Source organism: Magnolia sinica, chromosome 15, assembly GCF_029962835.1.
Source record: "Magnolia sinica isolate HGM2019 chromosome 15, MsV1, whole genome shotgun sequence".
NCBI lineage: Eukaryota > Viridiplantae > Streptophyta > Magnoliopsida > Magnoliales > Magnoliaceae > Magnolia > Magnolia sinica.
The window spans coordinates 5865386-5880022 of record NC_080587.1 but is presented as its reverse complement, the minus strand read 5'-3'; the positions used below and the strand labels follow the sequence as shown (position 1 = coordinate 5880022).

The window sequence follows — 14637 nt, the reverse complement described above, 5'->3', positions numbered from 1 at the left end:
ATTACGCTCGAACCAAAATATAACTCAGCCATGCAGATATATTGCAGAGACAGGTCTCCATTACAGTCCTTGACAAGAGCTTCCCGATCAAAGCTGTTTGGATCCTCAGTGCTCCATAGCATAGTGTATCCCGCAGTGGTAGGTAGGGTTGAAGGTCAGAAGCAGAAGGACATGCGAACGATCCTACATCCAGCCACATCTCCTCCCGAATAGACATGGCAAATGATAGACACATGGCCAAGGTCAGTAGGGAGAGGTCAGAGCCCTATCGTAATTGGAAGGGAAAAAATCTGAAAAGCAAGTCTTATCTCAGCTACCCGCCAACTAAAGCTCACATGTGTCGCCAAGACGGGAGGAAATCTGTCATCATGGAAGATCAGGTGATACGCTTCATTACCATGATATTTTCGATGTCCCGTGAGATGGCCATTACCCATAGATCTGAATATTTGTATTGTATCGGCCAATATGACCGTATCGTATCCATATTGGCACAAGATGATACGTGATATGGGGCTATCTCGGCCCGATACAAAAAACCTTACTCGTATCGGCCTGTATCAGCCTGTTTAGGCCGATACAGGGCATATCGACACCGATATAGACCAATACATGCCAATACAACTATAAAATAATTTAATTTCTTTTTTGCAAAATTTCACTCATTCACTCGTATCTCCTCTTCTTCTTTTTTTCTTTTAAACCATGGAGGAAGCTTAAAAAATCTTTTTAGGCTAGATCTAGACAGACCTATTTTAGGATCAAACAAATTATCTTAATGGGATTCGACAAATAGAAGCGAAGTGGACCATTATGGGAAAAATCAAAAAGAAAGGTAAACCTTTACATTCTTTTTTATACTTTTATCTTCTTTTGATGTATTTCAATGTAATGGGTTGTAATTCACCAAATCATACTTGATTTGCATTCGGTTAGGGCCCATTTAGCCAACCTTCAACAAGTTAAACCGACAGACAACATTATCATCAAAGAATGGTCCAAAACGCCATCATTGCATGTCCAAAATATTATTTTTTTTTAAATGATAGATTTTTGAATATCTTAATTCTCTTTTTTATTCCTGATATTTTCCTTAATTCTTTGGCTTTATAAAATTTGACCGATACGGACCTTTATGGTCCAATACAAACTAATGTTGATATGCGACAGCCATAACGTATCTTTTTTGGTCGGGCCAATACACCCCCCAACATCGATATTCAGAATCATGCCCTTACCGCTCTTCTTGAAGGAGGAAAGCTTTATCAAATGCAGTTTCATCAGATTCTTAAGATGTCGATATATTGTCTAGCAGTGATAACAATTTTTCAAATATCTATGATTCCCACGTCAACCACACTTTGGATGCAAGCCAATGACAGCACTGATGCTTTTGAGGTAGATAAGGTGTCAGCCCTCGATGGCCTTTTCATCAAGGCGATCACTCCAGAGGGCCTCTCATTGGGAAAGGTAAAAGATCTCTAGTTCGCTCCCTCAATTCAATCGCTCAAGGTCTAGAGAGAGAAAATAGCAATGCTCATCTCAAGCCTAGCAAATCAATGCTTCCGAAAAAGTCAGATCACCCATTAGAAGCAGCAGATTGATCTAAATCCTCAAGCATTGCTAGTGACACCCAGACAGTGGTGGAAACCATGCTTATTCGTTATGTCCCTTGGGAGTTTGTGCAGCAAATGATTTGATCCAGTTCAAGAACAAAGATGTAATCAGATGGGGAGATATTGAAGGAGAGTTGGAGCCTTTAGAAGAGTGCAAACCGGACCATATCCCGTCAACTCAGCGGCTTTGGCTAAGGAGCTGGAGCTTTCAAGCTCTCACCCACACCACAGTCTTTAGAAATCTCTTGTGGTGTTGGATCAAAGGCGACTTTGGCATTAAAGCCTTGAAGGAAAAAGGAGAGCGAGGTGACAAAAAAAAACCACGAAGGAAGCTCAAAGGTTAACATCAATGGCAATCCTGGTAAAAATACCACTCAATGAAGAATGACCCGACAGCAAGAAAGACTAGCAAGGGCAGAGATCACCAAGGTGAACCAATGAGGAATCTATCATGGAATATCAGAGGTATGGGTCACCCAGAAAAAAAAAAAAATTTTTAAAAGAGCAGTTCATCGCCGCAGCCAGAAGTGTAGAATCGAAATCCTTCTCATCCAGGAGTCTAAGCTTCAGTCAGTTGATGATGCTTTAGTCCATCAGATCTGGGGTAACAAAAAGTGCAGCTGGTTGGCTAAACCCGCATTAGGATCAGCAAGGAGGCTGCTCACAATTTGGGATGACGAAGTCTTCAAGTTATCTGATCATTGAATAGGAGATTTCACGTTATCTGCCTGTCTGGTCAATTTATCCAATGGTAAGGAAAAAGTAATCTCAAATATAGATGTCCCTTCCGATAAAGCACAGAGAAAGCTCTTATGGCAAAAGCTTGAGGGGATCAGGGCACAATGGAATCTCCCATGGTGCCTGGGTGACGATTTCAATGTCATCAGATTCACACACAAAAAGAATGGTATTGTCAGCTCATCGAGAGTTATGAAAGGTTTTGCAGAATTTATTAATCACGATGAGGTCATCAATCTTCCACTTGAAGGAGGTTCTTTTACCTGGTCCAACCACCAGAAGCATCCAGTCATGTGCAGGCTGGACCACTTCCTGGTGGACAAGGAGTGGGGAAAGATCCATCCTCCTCTTCTCAGACTGTCCTCCCTAAACCAATATCAGATCACAACCAGATTTTGCTGGACATGAGCGATCCTCAATGGGGCTTGAAACCATTTAAATTCAAGAACTGGTTCGAATCCCAGGTTGCTCCAATATGGTGAAGGAATACCGGTCGGAATCTAATGTAGTTGGATGGGCTGGTTTCATATTCTGTTAGAGGCTGCAGGTTATCAAGTCAAAATTGAGATCATGGTCCCAAAGAATTGAAAGCTCTTGAAGCCACCAAATCTGACTCAATTAATCATCGACCACAAAGACGAGCTAGAAAAGAAGTAATGGGACGTAGCGAAAGAAGAGAGAATGGTGCTTAGAAGGTAGTGGAAATTCCTCATCAAGCAAGAAAATATAGCATGGAGGCAGTGCTCAAGGGCCCTCCGGCTGAAAGAAGGGGATCATAACACAGCCTTTTCCCAAATATGGCAAATCCTAGGAAGAGAAAAAATATCTTAGAGCATATGTTCGTATTGATGGAAAAATGATAGAAGATAAGGAAGAGATTCAAAAGGCCACAATGGATTTCTTCAAGAAGCTATGCTCGAAAAAAGAGGGCTATAGACCAAGGCTAGCTGGCATTCAGTTCAATAGACTCCGAAAAATGAGCTGCAATCTGGAAAGACCCTTCAAGATCGATGAAATTAGAAAGGTTCTTGCAGGAATGGACAACGATAAAGCTCCAGGAGAAGACGGTTTTGCAATTGGTTTTTTCCAAAGCCGTTGGAATATCATCAAGTTAGATCTGATGGACGTTATCTATGAATTTCATTATTATTTTTTTAAGGATTCTATGAATTTCATGATAGGGGAAGGCTAAACAAGAGCATCAATGCTACCATGATTTCCTTGATCCCGAAGAAGAATGGAGCATCGGAACTTGAGGACTTCAGGCCAATTAGCCTCATTGGCAGCATCTACAAGATCATTGCCAAAACCTTAGCTAACATATTGAAAAAGGTGATGAAAGAGGTCATTTCCCCTTACCAAAGTGCATTTGTTGAACACTGTCAAATCTAGGATGGCATATTAATAACCAATGAATTTATTAATTCTAGAAGAATATCCAAGGAACTGGGGATCATATGTAAAATTGACATGGAAAAGGCTTATGATAGAGTAGATTGGAATTCCATCTATTATATGATGGATAAGATGGGTTTCAACAGTAAATGGAAGGGTTGGATTTGGGAGTGCTTCTCGACTACTTTCTTTTTTATTCCCATCAATGGTTCGCTTTGTGGTTTCTTCTTAATACAGGGGCATTTTCACACCAGGCTCGAGTGGGGTGGCCTGTGGGATGCAGGGGCACACTCAGGGTAGGCGGCCCGCAGAATCCATGGATTTGGAGCCCATGTGAGATGGGTGGCTCATGTGAGGCGAAACCCATGTATTTGGGGCCTGGGCTATGAGATAAAGGGATTAATTCACCATGCTCTATCAGTTCAAACTTTTAGAGTAGATGGTTAATTGTCCTGCATCAAATTGATATCAGAGCAAGAGGTCTTGTGTTCGAGACTCCTCACCGGGGTTGATTAATGCGGGGGCATTTTCACACCGGGCCCGAGTGGGATTGATTTGCCATGCTCTATCAATTCGAGCTTTTAGAGCAAGTGGTTAATTGTCCCGCATCACTTCTCGAGCTCTATGGGCTTAAGACAAGGAGACCCTTTATCTTTGTTAATGACTGTGGATGTGAGCAATACAACAATATCACTCACCTGGATGAATGAAAGGGGTGTGCAGTAGTATTGCCCACCTAGTCTTGGGTCAGTCCCTTATTTCATTCACCCAGTTGGGTCTTACAGTTGTACAGCCCACATCCATAGTCTAGTTCTTTGCAAAGCTTCCTCCAAGAATGTAGCCAATATCAAATTTAGTCTTAGATGCTTCGAAGCGATATCAGGCCTTAAGGTTAATCTCAACAAAAGACAATAGAAAGTATTGAGGTTAACAACTCTAGCCTTAATTGTTTGGCTGAAAGGATGGGATGTAAAGTTCGAGGTTATCCCAATTTCTTATTTGGTTCTCCCTTTGGGATCAATTTGGGACCTGGTTATCAAGAGAATTGAGAAAAGAATTGCCTCTTGGAAGAGGGGTCATCTCTCATTTAGAGGAAGGAAAAACCTTATCAAATCAACTCTAGCCAACTAGCCAGTGTACTTCCTATCTATATTCAAGATTCCAGCAGCGGTAGCAACTAGAATAGAAAAAATCCAGAGGAAGTCTTTGTGGGTCAGAGCAGGGGATAAGAAAAACTTTCACATGGCAAACTGGGAGGAAAGCTCAGAAGGAAAAGGAGAGAGGAGGGCTAGGCCTTGGAGAAGTTGAGGAGAATTAGAAATCTATCTTGCAAGTGGTGGTGGTGCTTTGTGGAGAATAAAGAAGCTTTCTGGCAGAAGGTAGTGGCTGAGAAATATGGATCTGCTAGTAAAGGGTGGATACCCTGAGTAAGGCGGAGAGCCTCCGTCTCCAGAATGTGGAAAGACACTGCTGGCTTGGGAGATCAGTCAAAATAATGGGGGAGATCACTCTTTAGGAGGTTTCAGATTTCATCCCAAGAATGGGGATTCCATCCTTTTCTAGGAGACTAGGAGGACAAGTGCACTGGCAACGGTCTGCTAGCACTCAAGTTTACCAGATTATAAAGGCTGGTTAGAGAAAAGCATGTTTCAGTGAAGGATTGTTCAAATTTTATTGGTGCTAATCTCTCATGGAACATTTCCCTTGGAAGGAACTTGAAAGAAGAGTAATCAGAGGATTTCCAATCGCTCTTGGGCTTGTTGAATAACATTTGCTTGTCACCCTTAGAAAGGGACAAAATGACCTAGAAATGGGATACTTCGGGCAAATTCACAACAAAGTCTTTCTTTAAAATATCAGCAAACGATCCTAAGTCGATGTCCACTTCTTCCACAGGGAAAACATCAGCCCCCCTCCTCCAGAGTGTCAGCTTTCATGTGGCTCACTTTAAAGAAAATTTCCTAACAATTGATAAGCTTCAACATCGCGGCATGGCTATTCCGAATGGGTGTATTACGTGCAAACTGCAAAGCATGCGAAGAGAACGACCCCTACCTGCTCTTGCATTGTCTGATGGCCTCCGAAATTTGGAACTTCTTCCGTAATGAGTTCAAGATCTCCCCTCCCAGCTGCTCCAAGTTAGAGGAACATTTCATCATCTAGATCAACTGCCCTTTTGGTGGGAAGAGATTCAGCTTGTGGAGCATTGTACCCTTTGCCATTTATTGGGTGGTTTGAAGAGACAAACAATAGGATCTTCAAAGACTCTTAGATTCGTTAGCGATTATTGACAAGATCAAAGGGTCGATCATCAAATGGACTACTATGTCCTCCAAGTTTGGAGGAATGTCTCCCTCAGATATATGTTAGGAATGGTCAAATATTGTGGTGCAGGGTAAGGATATGGATCCAAATTAAACACTTCATTTAATCTGGTCACTTTCTCCCCTCACAAGGTATCATGGCCTTGAGTGTTAGTTTCAGTATTTTGCTTTCTTTCCTGGATCTTCAGATCCTTCGTTAGTAATAAAATTTCAGTTACTTTTTTACAAATAAAAAAATCCAATACATTTGTGTGGTACATATACAATTGCTTCAGTCGATGCTAGCAATCAAGACACTGCAAGTCTCATCAATTTGATAACTGGATCGCATTAAAGGATTTAGAATAATTGTCCTTATTCAATGCGTCAGCAGACCCCAAATAGCTTGAACAAGGCTATGATATGACAATGACGATGATGTTGATGACAACGATGATGATGACAATGGTGATGATTTAATGAAGACCAAATTTTTTTCATGGACCACTATTTACACCCACCCCTTTTGATTTACATACACCCAATTTCCTGTTTTCGCGAATTAAAGAAGTAGATGGTACATACTTTAATTCATAAATCGCTTTGTCATTAGAATCGATTCTTTTTTTCATTCTTTTGAATTTACAATTCATTACCATGCATAAAAAAAAACATGAGCCAATTGAATAACAACTGTGTTGGAAACAAAGCTTCTCGATTTCTTCGATTACAATAAAACAATGTGTTTGGTTGCGCCAAATATCATAAAATTCACCAAATTAGACTGATTAATCATTATATTTCATGATATTTGGTGCAAAATATTTGGTGCAAAACCAAAAGCACCCAGAAGGCGAAAATTTAAGAAAGAGATTAATATATTATAATCAGCTTGGAAAAGACGGAATAAGGAAACGAGGGAAATACAAAAGGAAAAGAGAGATTGAAAAAAAAAAAAAAAAAAAAAGAAAGAAAGAAAGAAAAGAAAAGAGAGGGATGAAAAGAGGGAAATACCCGCTCGGAAGCGTCTTGTATGGACGGAGGAGGTTCTTTCTCTTTCTTCACTCCAAAAACCCTCCTCATCTCTCTCTCTCTCTCTCTCTCTCTCCTTTCTTCTTCTTCTGGGAATCGACGAACCCAAATCCAGATGAAACGCAGTTTCCTCGAGAAGAAGTCAAGTGCAGCGTTTATAACACTCGGACCGGACGGTTTGGACACGTTTCTTCCGAACCGGCTTCCGGTTCATCATAAATCCGGCTCAATTAACTAATTAAAAGTTTGTGCACAATTGGAATGAGCTGTCGGTGATTTGAACCATTCGTTCATTTATACAATTGGAGCAAGCGATCGTGCAAAAATCATCCTAACCGGAGGATCCTAAACATCTTGTCAGTAGTACGGAAAATGGACGGTCAAGATTTAATAGAGAAACAAGGTCCAATCGTTAACTTGAAACACATATTCAATGATCCTACTTGGGGCATGAGTCAAGTCGGACTGAATCTAGTTAACCCGACTCGATTTGGTTTCGAAATAGACCTTACTCGAACTTGACCCTATTTGGGACCGAGTCCAGCATGCCTTGCTGATCCGAGTCCAGATCTAGCTCGGACTAACCCATCGTGTCTAAAGGCTGAAATCATTACTCAAAATTTAGGTACACTTATTAGGATTACAGCCCCTTCATCAGCTATATAGCATCTCATATTCGAAATGTCAAATCTAAGTTTTATATATAGAGAGAGATGAATGATCCTGTATGCACCGGTTTGCAAGGACTGAAGTACTAACCTCAATGTCATTAGTTGGATTTGCCAAACGGTTGAGATTAAAACACTTTTGGTCGGCGTGCCTTAAAACACTCACGCTCTCTTCCAATTTCATTGCTGGATTTACCTGTATCTCTTCGATTTTCCTCCTTGCCTCCACTCTAAAAATGAAATTGACTGTGGTGATCTGAAATGGTGATTGTCGTGGTGATGTATTATATCCACCACTTTCATTTAATTTGTCATATTATTTTAGTATATTAGATTAAAAATAAAATAAAATTGGAGTATATCTAAAACTCAAGTATATTGCACGAGAGAAAATAATGGTGATTACCGTTAAAACATTCATTTAGCCATAATTCATTTAGCCATAAAAGCTTCTTATCATGCTAACTTTTTGATGATTTTAGTTCATGTCATTATAAATGAGTATGACCTTATAAACAGTTCTTACTGAATTCCCACTATTTCCTCTCATGTGGCTTACATGAATTTTGGATCTACCTTATTTTTCGTCTACCATTCTAAAATGAGCCTGAAAAATGGATAAACAGGGTAGATTTCTGACCAACGTGGCTGTTGCCCACGAAGCATCCTTAGGCAGGAACTTCGTGCCAAAAGGCTTCGGCATAAAATCAGCGTCCGGTGTACGCACGCAATCCTATTCCTCTCACGCAATCAGTTCCCTGGCTTTCACAGCAAGTCACGGAGATGTAAACATAGGTGGGCCCACCATGATGTTTGTGAAAAATCTATTCCATTCATCCATTTTTTGAGCTCATTTTAGGATTTGAGATCAAATGCAAGCGGTATACAATATTCAAGTAGGCCTCAAAAAAGGAAAAGGTGCATAGGGAAATTCTTACCGTTGAAACCTCCTTAGAGACGTCGACTGTGATGTTTACATGCCATCCACACCATTCAAATCGTTCAGAGTGTCCATAACGTCATTCATAATAGGATGAAGTGAGAACACAAATATTAGCCTGATTCAAAACTTTTGTGGCCCCGCGATATTTAAACTGTGAAAGTTCAATCCTTACGTTTTTCAGCCCACTTGATTATCTGATCCGGCTCAAATTTTGACCCTGGTCCTAAAATGAGCTCAGAAAATGGATGGTCCACTTGATTTCTCATAAACATTATGATGGCCCCACCAAGTTTTCCAGCGCAGGAACTTCCTGGGAAGGCTTTATTATAATAGTTATCACATCTAAAGTGTCCACGTGTCAAGTTTTCACAACATCCAAGTTGTTCCAAATGTTGGCCCCACCAAGAAAAAAACACATAATAAATAAATGGGATTGATTAATTCTTCGTGTAGGTCATGCCACCTAAATCAATGGACAATCATTGATTTGATATAAAGTGCATATGTTGCCCACCTGATGAGTGGTGGATCGGCTTATTTTTTGGCTAGATGATCATCGGGATGGATTCAAAGGCTGACAATTGGTTTGAATTTAGATAATTTGGATTCAAGTTAAGTTAATGAATGACCAAAACTTGACTCAATTTGAGTTCACATTGGACTAAGTCTACTCGGTTGGAATCGACTCACCCACTCTTAAGTTTGAACGAGTTAGACGAGTCGGGTCATCCCCTACCCAGCTCTACTTATGATTCCCAAATAACCATGAGATAAATCAATAGCTCAAAAATAACTGATGGTTGTAACAAATTAGCCCATACAAGGGTCAGGATGATACGATCAGTGTCATTCTTAACCTATGGCTTCTCCAAATGGTACTATTGAATGAATTACTAGGATTGATCTAAAACTTCGAGCTTCTCATATTCAAAAGGAGATCAATTCGGATCTTTTTCTTGTAATTGATCTTCTTTAGGAAACAAGTGCATTTAGATTTTGAATTAATTAGAGGAACCTCTACTGTTAATCTCAGACCTCAAATCAATAATGATTACAAATCTTGATAGCCCAATCAAACCACTTTCTGCACGTATCTTGAACTCTTTTTCCCTTTTGACCGGGGTCTTAGAGGGGTTAATGGATTGAATCCACCTTATTATCCTGATCTTTATCAAATAGACTAAGTCAAATCTTTCATCAAGTTCTCCCAATCTCTTAATTCCCACTCGATCTGCCTGATGCACATCTTCGCCTGATTTGGGTCCAAACCATAACCATGTTTGCTTTAATATTAATCTAATCTTCAAATATTCGGGATCTTCATGACTATGAGACAGTCTCGGAACATCAATGGGAAAATCTCCTACTTTAGAAGATTCATGAGAGACTGCCTTACCAAATATATCGTACTGAATCCGTGATAAGATTTGTCCTCTCCCAAGAGGGTTTTTATAAACGTGCCAGGCACACTGTCTCATTAAGTAGCTCACTAATCGTAACCATGTGGCACGCACGAGAGGTGTGCAAGCATGATTTCCATGCATTTTCCAACGTGTAGCATCAACACTTGTTGACTTTCCATAGGTCCACATCAGGGCATCAAAATGCGTGTAGACAACTTGTAATTTTTATTTTTATTTTTATTTTTAATTTTTAATCCATTTAGGTTAAGAATGAGATCCAACATTCTGGATCGATCTGTACTTTGCTTGGTTTTAAAACATTGGTAACATACTCGCAGCAGAACTTGACTATTGTGGTGATGTAAGCATGGGACCCATGGTTCGGCAATCCAAACCGTTCAACCGATAGGCCCGATCATGGATGTAGGTTGCAACATAAATACAAAGCCCAAAAGATCCTAACCTTTAAGTCAGTGGCCTGTCGAGAGATTATGACCAAAATACATAACGGTCCAGAAAAAAGGCTAAACATTGGACGTCTAGGATTTTATGTTACCCATCTGCAGTTGGCAACAAAAAATCAGCGGTCTAGATCTCTCAACCGTGGGACCCACATTGTAGGGAATGCGTGACCTCTAGGGATTCATGAAGATTCCACCATTCCTCGGTTTGAGATATGTCATGTCTTGATACTTGGACAGCTATTCTTCCATCCATCAAAGAGATAATTTCCATCCTAGTATATGTGTGTGACATCCAAACCATTCAAAAGATTAGCCCCACCATCACAACTACCTACCATGGAAATCATCACAATCCACTCGTCAGATGGGCCACCTCATAAAAAAGCAAAGCATAGGTGTTGAAATAGTAAAAAAGTAATGTTTTGGAGACTATGGGCCTCATGAAATGATATTTTTACCCTCAGAGTTCAGGGATACCATAGAAATTCTCATTTTACACTTAGATAATTTATATCGAATCCTATGATCATAGCACACCATTGGAGCATGCGGTTCATATGTTCATGTTGGGCCCACATAACAAGTGGTTTGGATCTTGCCAAGACGTGAATTTCTCCTATTTTTACAAATTCAATGACGAAAGCATCTCTTCTATGGTCAATGGTCAACTATTCTCTTTAATGCTTAGTTTTAATAGAAATTAATTACAAAATGTTATATAAACTTCCATGAAGAATGACAATGTTTACTTGACAATATTAAAATAAGAGTTATATATATATATATATATATATATATATATATATATATATATCTCTAAAAAAACTCTAAAAATTATGGATTTCACACTAGATGTTCTAGCTGTTTGTGGCCCACCCATGAGGTGTGAGATCTATCCAACCCGACCGTTGGATGCACCCTCATGTCGTGTCTCAATGCTAAAATCCAGCTGATCCATGTCTGAGGTGGGCCACACCAAAGGGAGAATCGGCCCCATTGGGGTGGCAGATAGACATAGGGATGAACATGATGAGGTTGATCGCCGTCTTCTACTTCGTATCCACGAAGCTTCTTTGGACTTCCCAGAGAGACTTTGCGAATTCACGAGGAAAAAGCAAGAAAAAAGAGAAATAATACTTTAAAAAATTCATAAATTGATTGATAATTGAAATAAACAAGCCTACAACCGTTTACAACAGGAGATGGATATATATCAAAAACTCTAAAAATTATGGAATTCACACTAGATGGTCTTCATGGGTCCAACATATTGGATGGATTGGATCTCATGCACATGATGGTTTGAAACTTAATCGCTGCTTCGTATCATAGCTTAAGGTCCAGCACAGTTTATACGTAAGCATTTTCTTGAAGAAAAAGAAATACTATGAGGCATTTTCAGGAAGTCGCTTTAGGCGTGTGAGAAGAATGAAACAGCCAAACAGGTTATAATATATTTATATGAGAAATGGACTCGTACAAGTAGTTGGACCGTTAAAAAATGGTCCAACTAGAAGATAGTGCAAACCTGCCAATTTTGTAGAAAATCTAACCGGCCCAAATGGTTTGTTCCATGATGAACATCACCTACTCACTTATCAGGTGGGCCGCACTTGCAATTTGTATCACATCAGAGCCTATGCATTGTTTTCTACGGTGTGCTTCACTTAATGATTGGATCGGTTTGATTTTTGGGCTGGGTGTTCTTCGTGGTGGGACCAACCTTTTGGACGGTCAGTTATCATAGAGGTTGGGAGTTATTCGCTTATAGATGGTGCATGATCATCCAGTTATGTGAGTATTTCTTATATATTTGGAAATTCGCAATGAAAATGTTAAAGAACAAGGTACTGAAAAGTCTGTTACGTAACGATGAAACATTGACGTTGAAATAGAAATTATCTTTATATTCAAGAAGAGTACATAATCCGTTATTATTATTATTTTTCCGTAAATAAAGAAAGTTCCGTTGCATCATAGACCAACTACCCCCTCATGTATTATTTTTTTATTTTTAAGTATCTACTCCAGCATTTATGAAAATTTATGGAAATGATGCAATACCATTAACTTTTCATCTACTCCCATCTAAAGTTAGTGCTGGGCTATCAATGGGTCGGGTTGGTCCATTAGAAATTCGGGCTTAGGTCGCTTGGGGCCGGGCTTGGGCTGTAATATTAAGTCTAACCGTCTAAGGCCTGAGCTCAAGCTTAAAATTCAAGCCCATTTCTCAATCAAATGAAGTTTACATTAGCCTGTCCAGCTTGGCCCATTAGGATTTGCAAAAGCAATTTTGTAAAAATTCCCTTTTACTAATCTAACCCACACCCCCATCTCTTTCATAAAGTCATATTTAACTAGGGATGAAACATGATGAGGTACATCACCTCCATGTTCTTAACTACTCCGAATTCATAGAGTTTCTCTGGACTCTTCATAAAGACTTCTCAAATCCAAAAGAAAAAAATAAAACATAGAAATAAATTCTACAAAATTCGTAATTTGAATGATGAATGAAATAAACAAATTCACAACCTTTTAAATAGGGATCTAAGCAATGGAAAAAAATTCAAAATCAAACTATAATTAAAACTCTTAGAATTACAACTTATTATAAATAGTATAAATGGTCGTGATGTCTGCTAGTGTGCATGGGCCAAAAATAGTAAGTGTCCTATTTGGCTTCACCATGCCATTCTCTTAATTATTCTAAGCACTTTTCATATTGGCGCAACTCCTAAAGCCTCATGGATGAAGAGTTATAATCAGCTAAAACTTACTATTTATAGTAAAAATAGAATTAAAATAGGAAAACAATCGATCGATGGTATTTCCCAAATCCAACTTGTTCAACTGCCATAGTGGGTTGGGTAGTTAAAGTGGCTCGTTCTACCCCAAAATCATATATTTTATATCCGATAACTCATTCTAAATTGCAAGATACGTATGTTTTGACGATCCAAATCACTTTTGTTGTCAACCGGGCCTTTTTTGATCCATCTTGACCATGAAACTGTCCGCGACCCACTCTACATCATTAGACCTTTAGGGCTCGGTCCAACATAAACATTTTAAGCTAGGCTTAGGTGAGACTATTTTGGCTTGTCATGGGTTTTAGCTAGGCTCCGACTTATGTTGAACAATGCAAGCTAGGCTTAAATAGAGCTTGGCCTAGCCATAACCCACTTTGTTAACACCTTGAAGTCAAATTGCACCTTTACTAGCAGAGTTCTATTGAAATATTTCCCAATATATTGCCACAAGATACACTCGTGGCCCCTTGATTATTTGGCTCCTTTTGCTATTAATATGGACGACCATCATGCTATTTATATAGTCAAAGGGTTAAAATGTTCAATTTAATAATTCTTTTGGAAATCCCCACTAAGGTGAGCCCTATTAAATCAATGGTTTGGTTCAATGAAAATAATCCAAATCCAACTAATAAACTCCTTATGCACGGCATATATATCATATTCCGAATACTTGGATCAAGTTAATATTATTGTATTTTCAGTTCATCCAAGTGAGAATGACCTTATGAATGGTTTGCATGGAATATAAACATCAAGGTGGACCCAAAAAACGTTTCAATGGTAGGCATTTTCCCTCCCCAATATTTCTCGTCGTGTGGCCCACTTGAGTTTTTGATATGCTTCATTTGGAGCTCACATCCTAACTTGAGCTAGCAAAATAAATAAATTTCTCACAAACATTGTGGTGGGCCCCACCTAGCTTCCAGGGTCACATGCAATCCACGTCCTTCTTCTGGGACCATCTCAGAAATGGTAGGGACAAACGGGAACTATGTTAATAAAAGGAGTGATTGGTACAATATGCGTAAAATGCGAGGGAGGTGTGGTCATTATTATTATTATTTTTTAAAAAAATAAAAAATCCATGGTACTGCTACTATGAAAAAAAAAGTTCAATCGTTCGAATTCAATAAACAAATGCCTTAAAAGTGTGAAGTTAGATTTGACTAACCAGAAAAAAGTAAAAAAAGAAAAAAAAGAAAAAGGGCCGTCCTCATCTACCGTGGTCCCCACTAAGAGAACTGATCATCTATGCACCA

The 14637-nt window shown here is 39.2% G+C and overlaps 1 protein-coding gene across 1 annotated transcript in view; it reads right to left on the bottom strand.

Moving 5' to 3' along the window:
• The window catches only part of LOC131227684 (vacuolar protein sorting-associated protein 60.2-like), a 34328-nt gene extending 27103 nt beyond the window's left edge, over positions 1 to 7225 (bottom strand). Inside the window, exon 1 of the mRNA XM_058223476.1 lies at positions 7067 to 7225. Coding sequence (XP_058079459.1) covers positions 7067 to 7135 — 69 coding nt within the window. The 5' untranslated portion in view covers positions 7136 to 7225. The remainder of the gene's footprint in view (positions 1 to 7066) is intronic.
• Positions 7226 to 14637: the final 7412 nt, after the last annotated feature.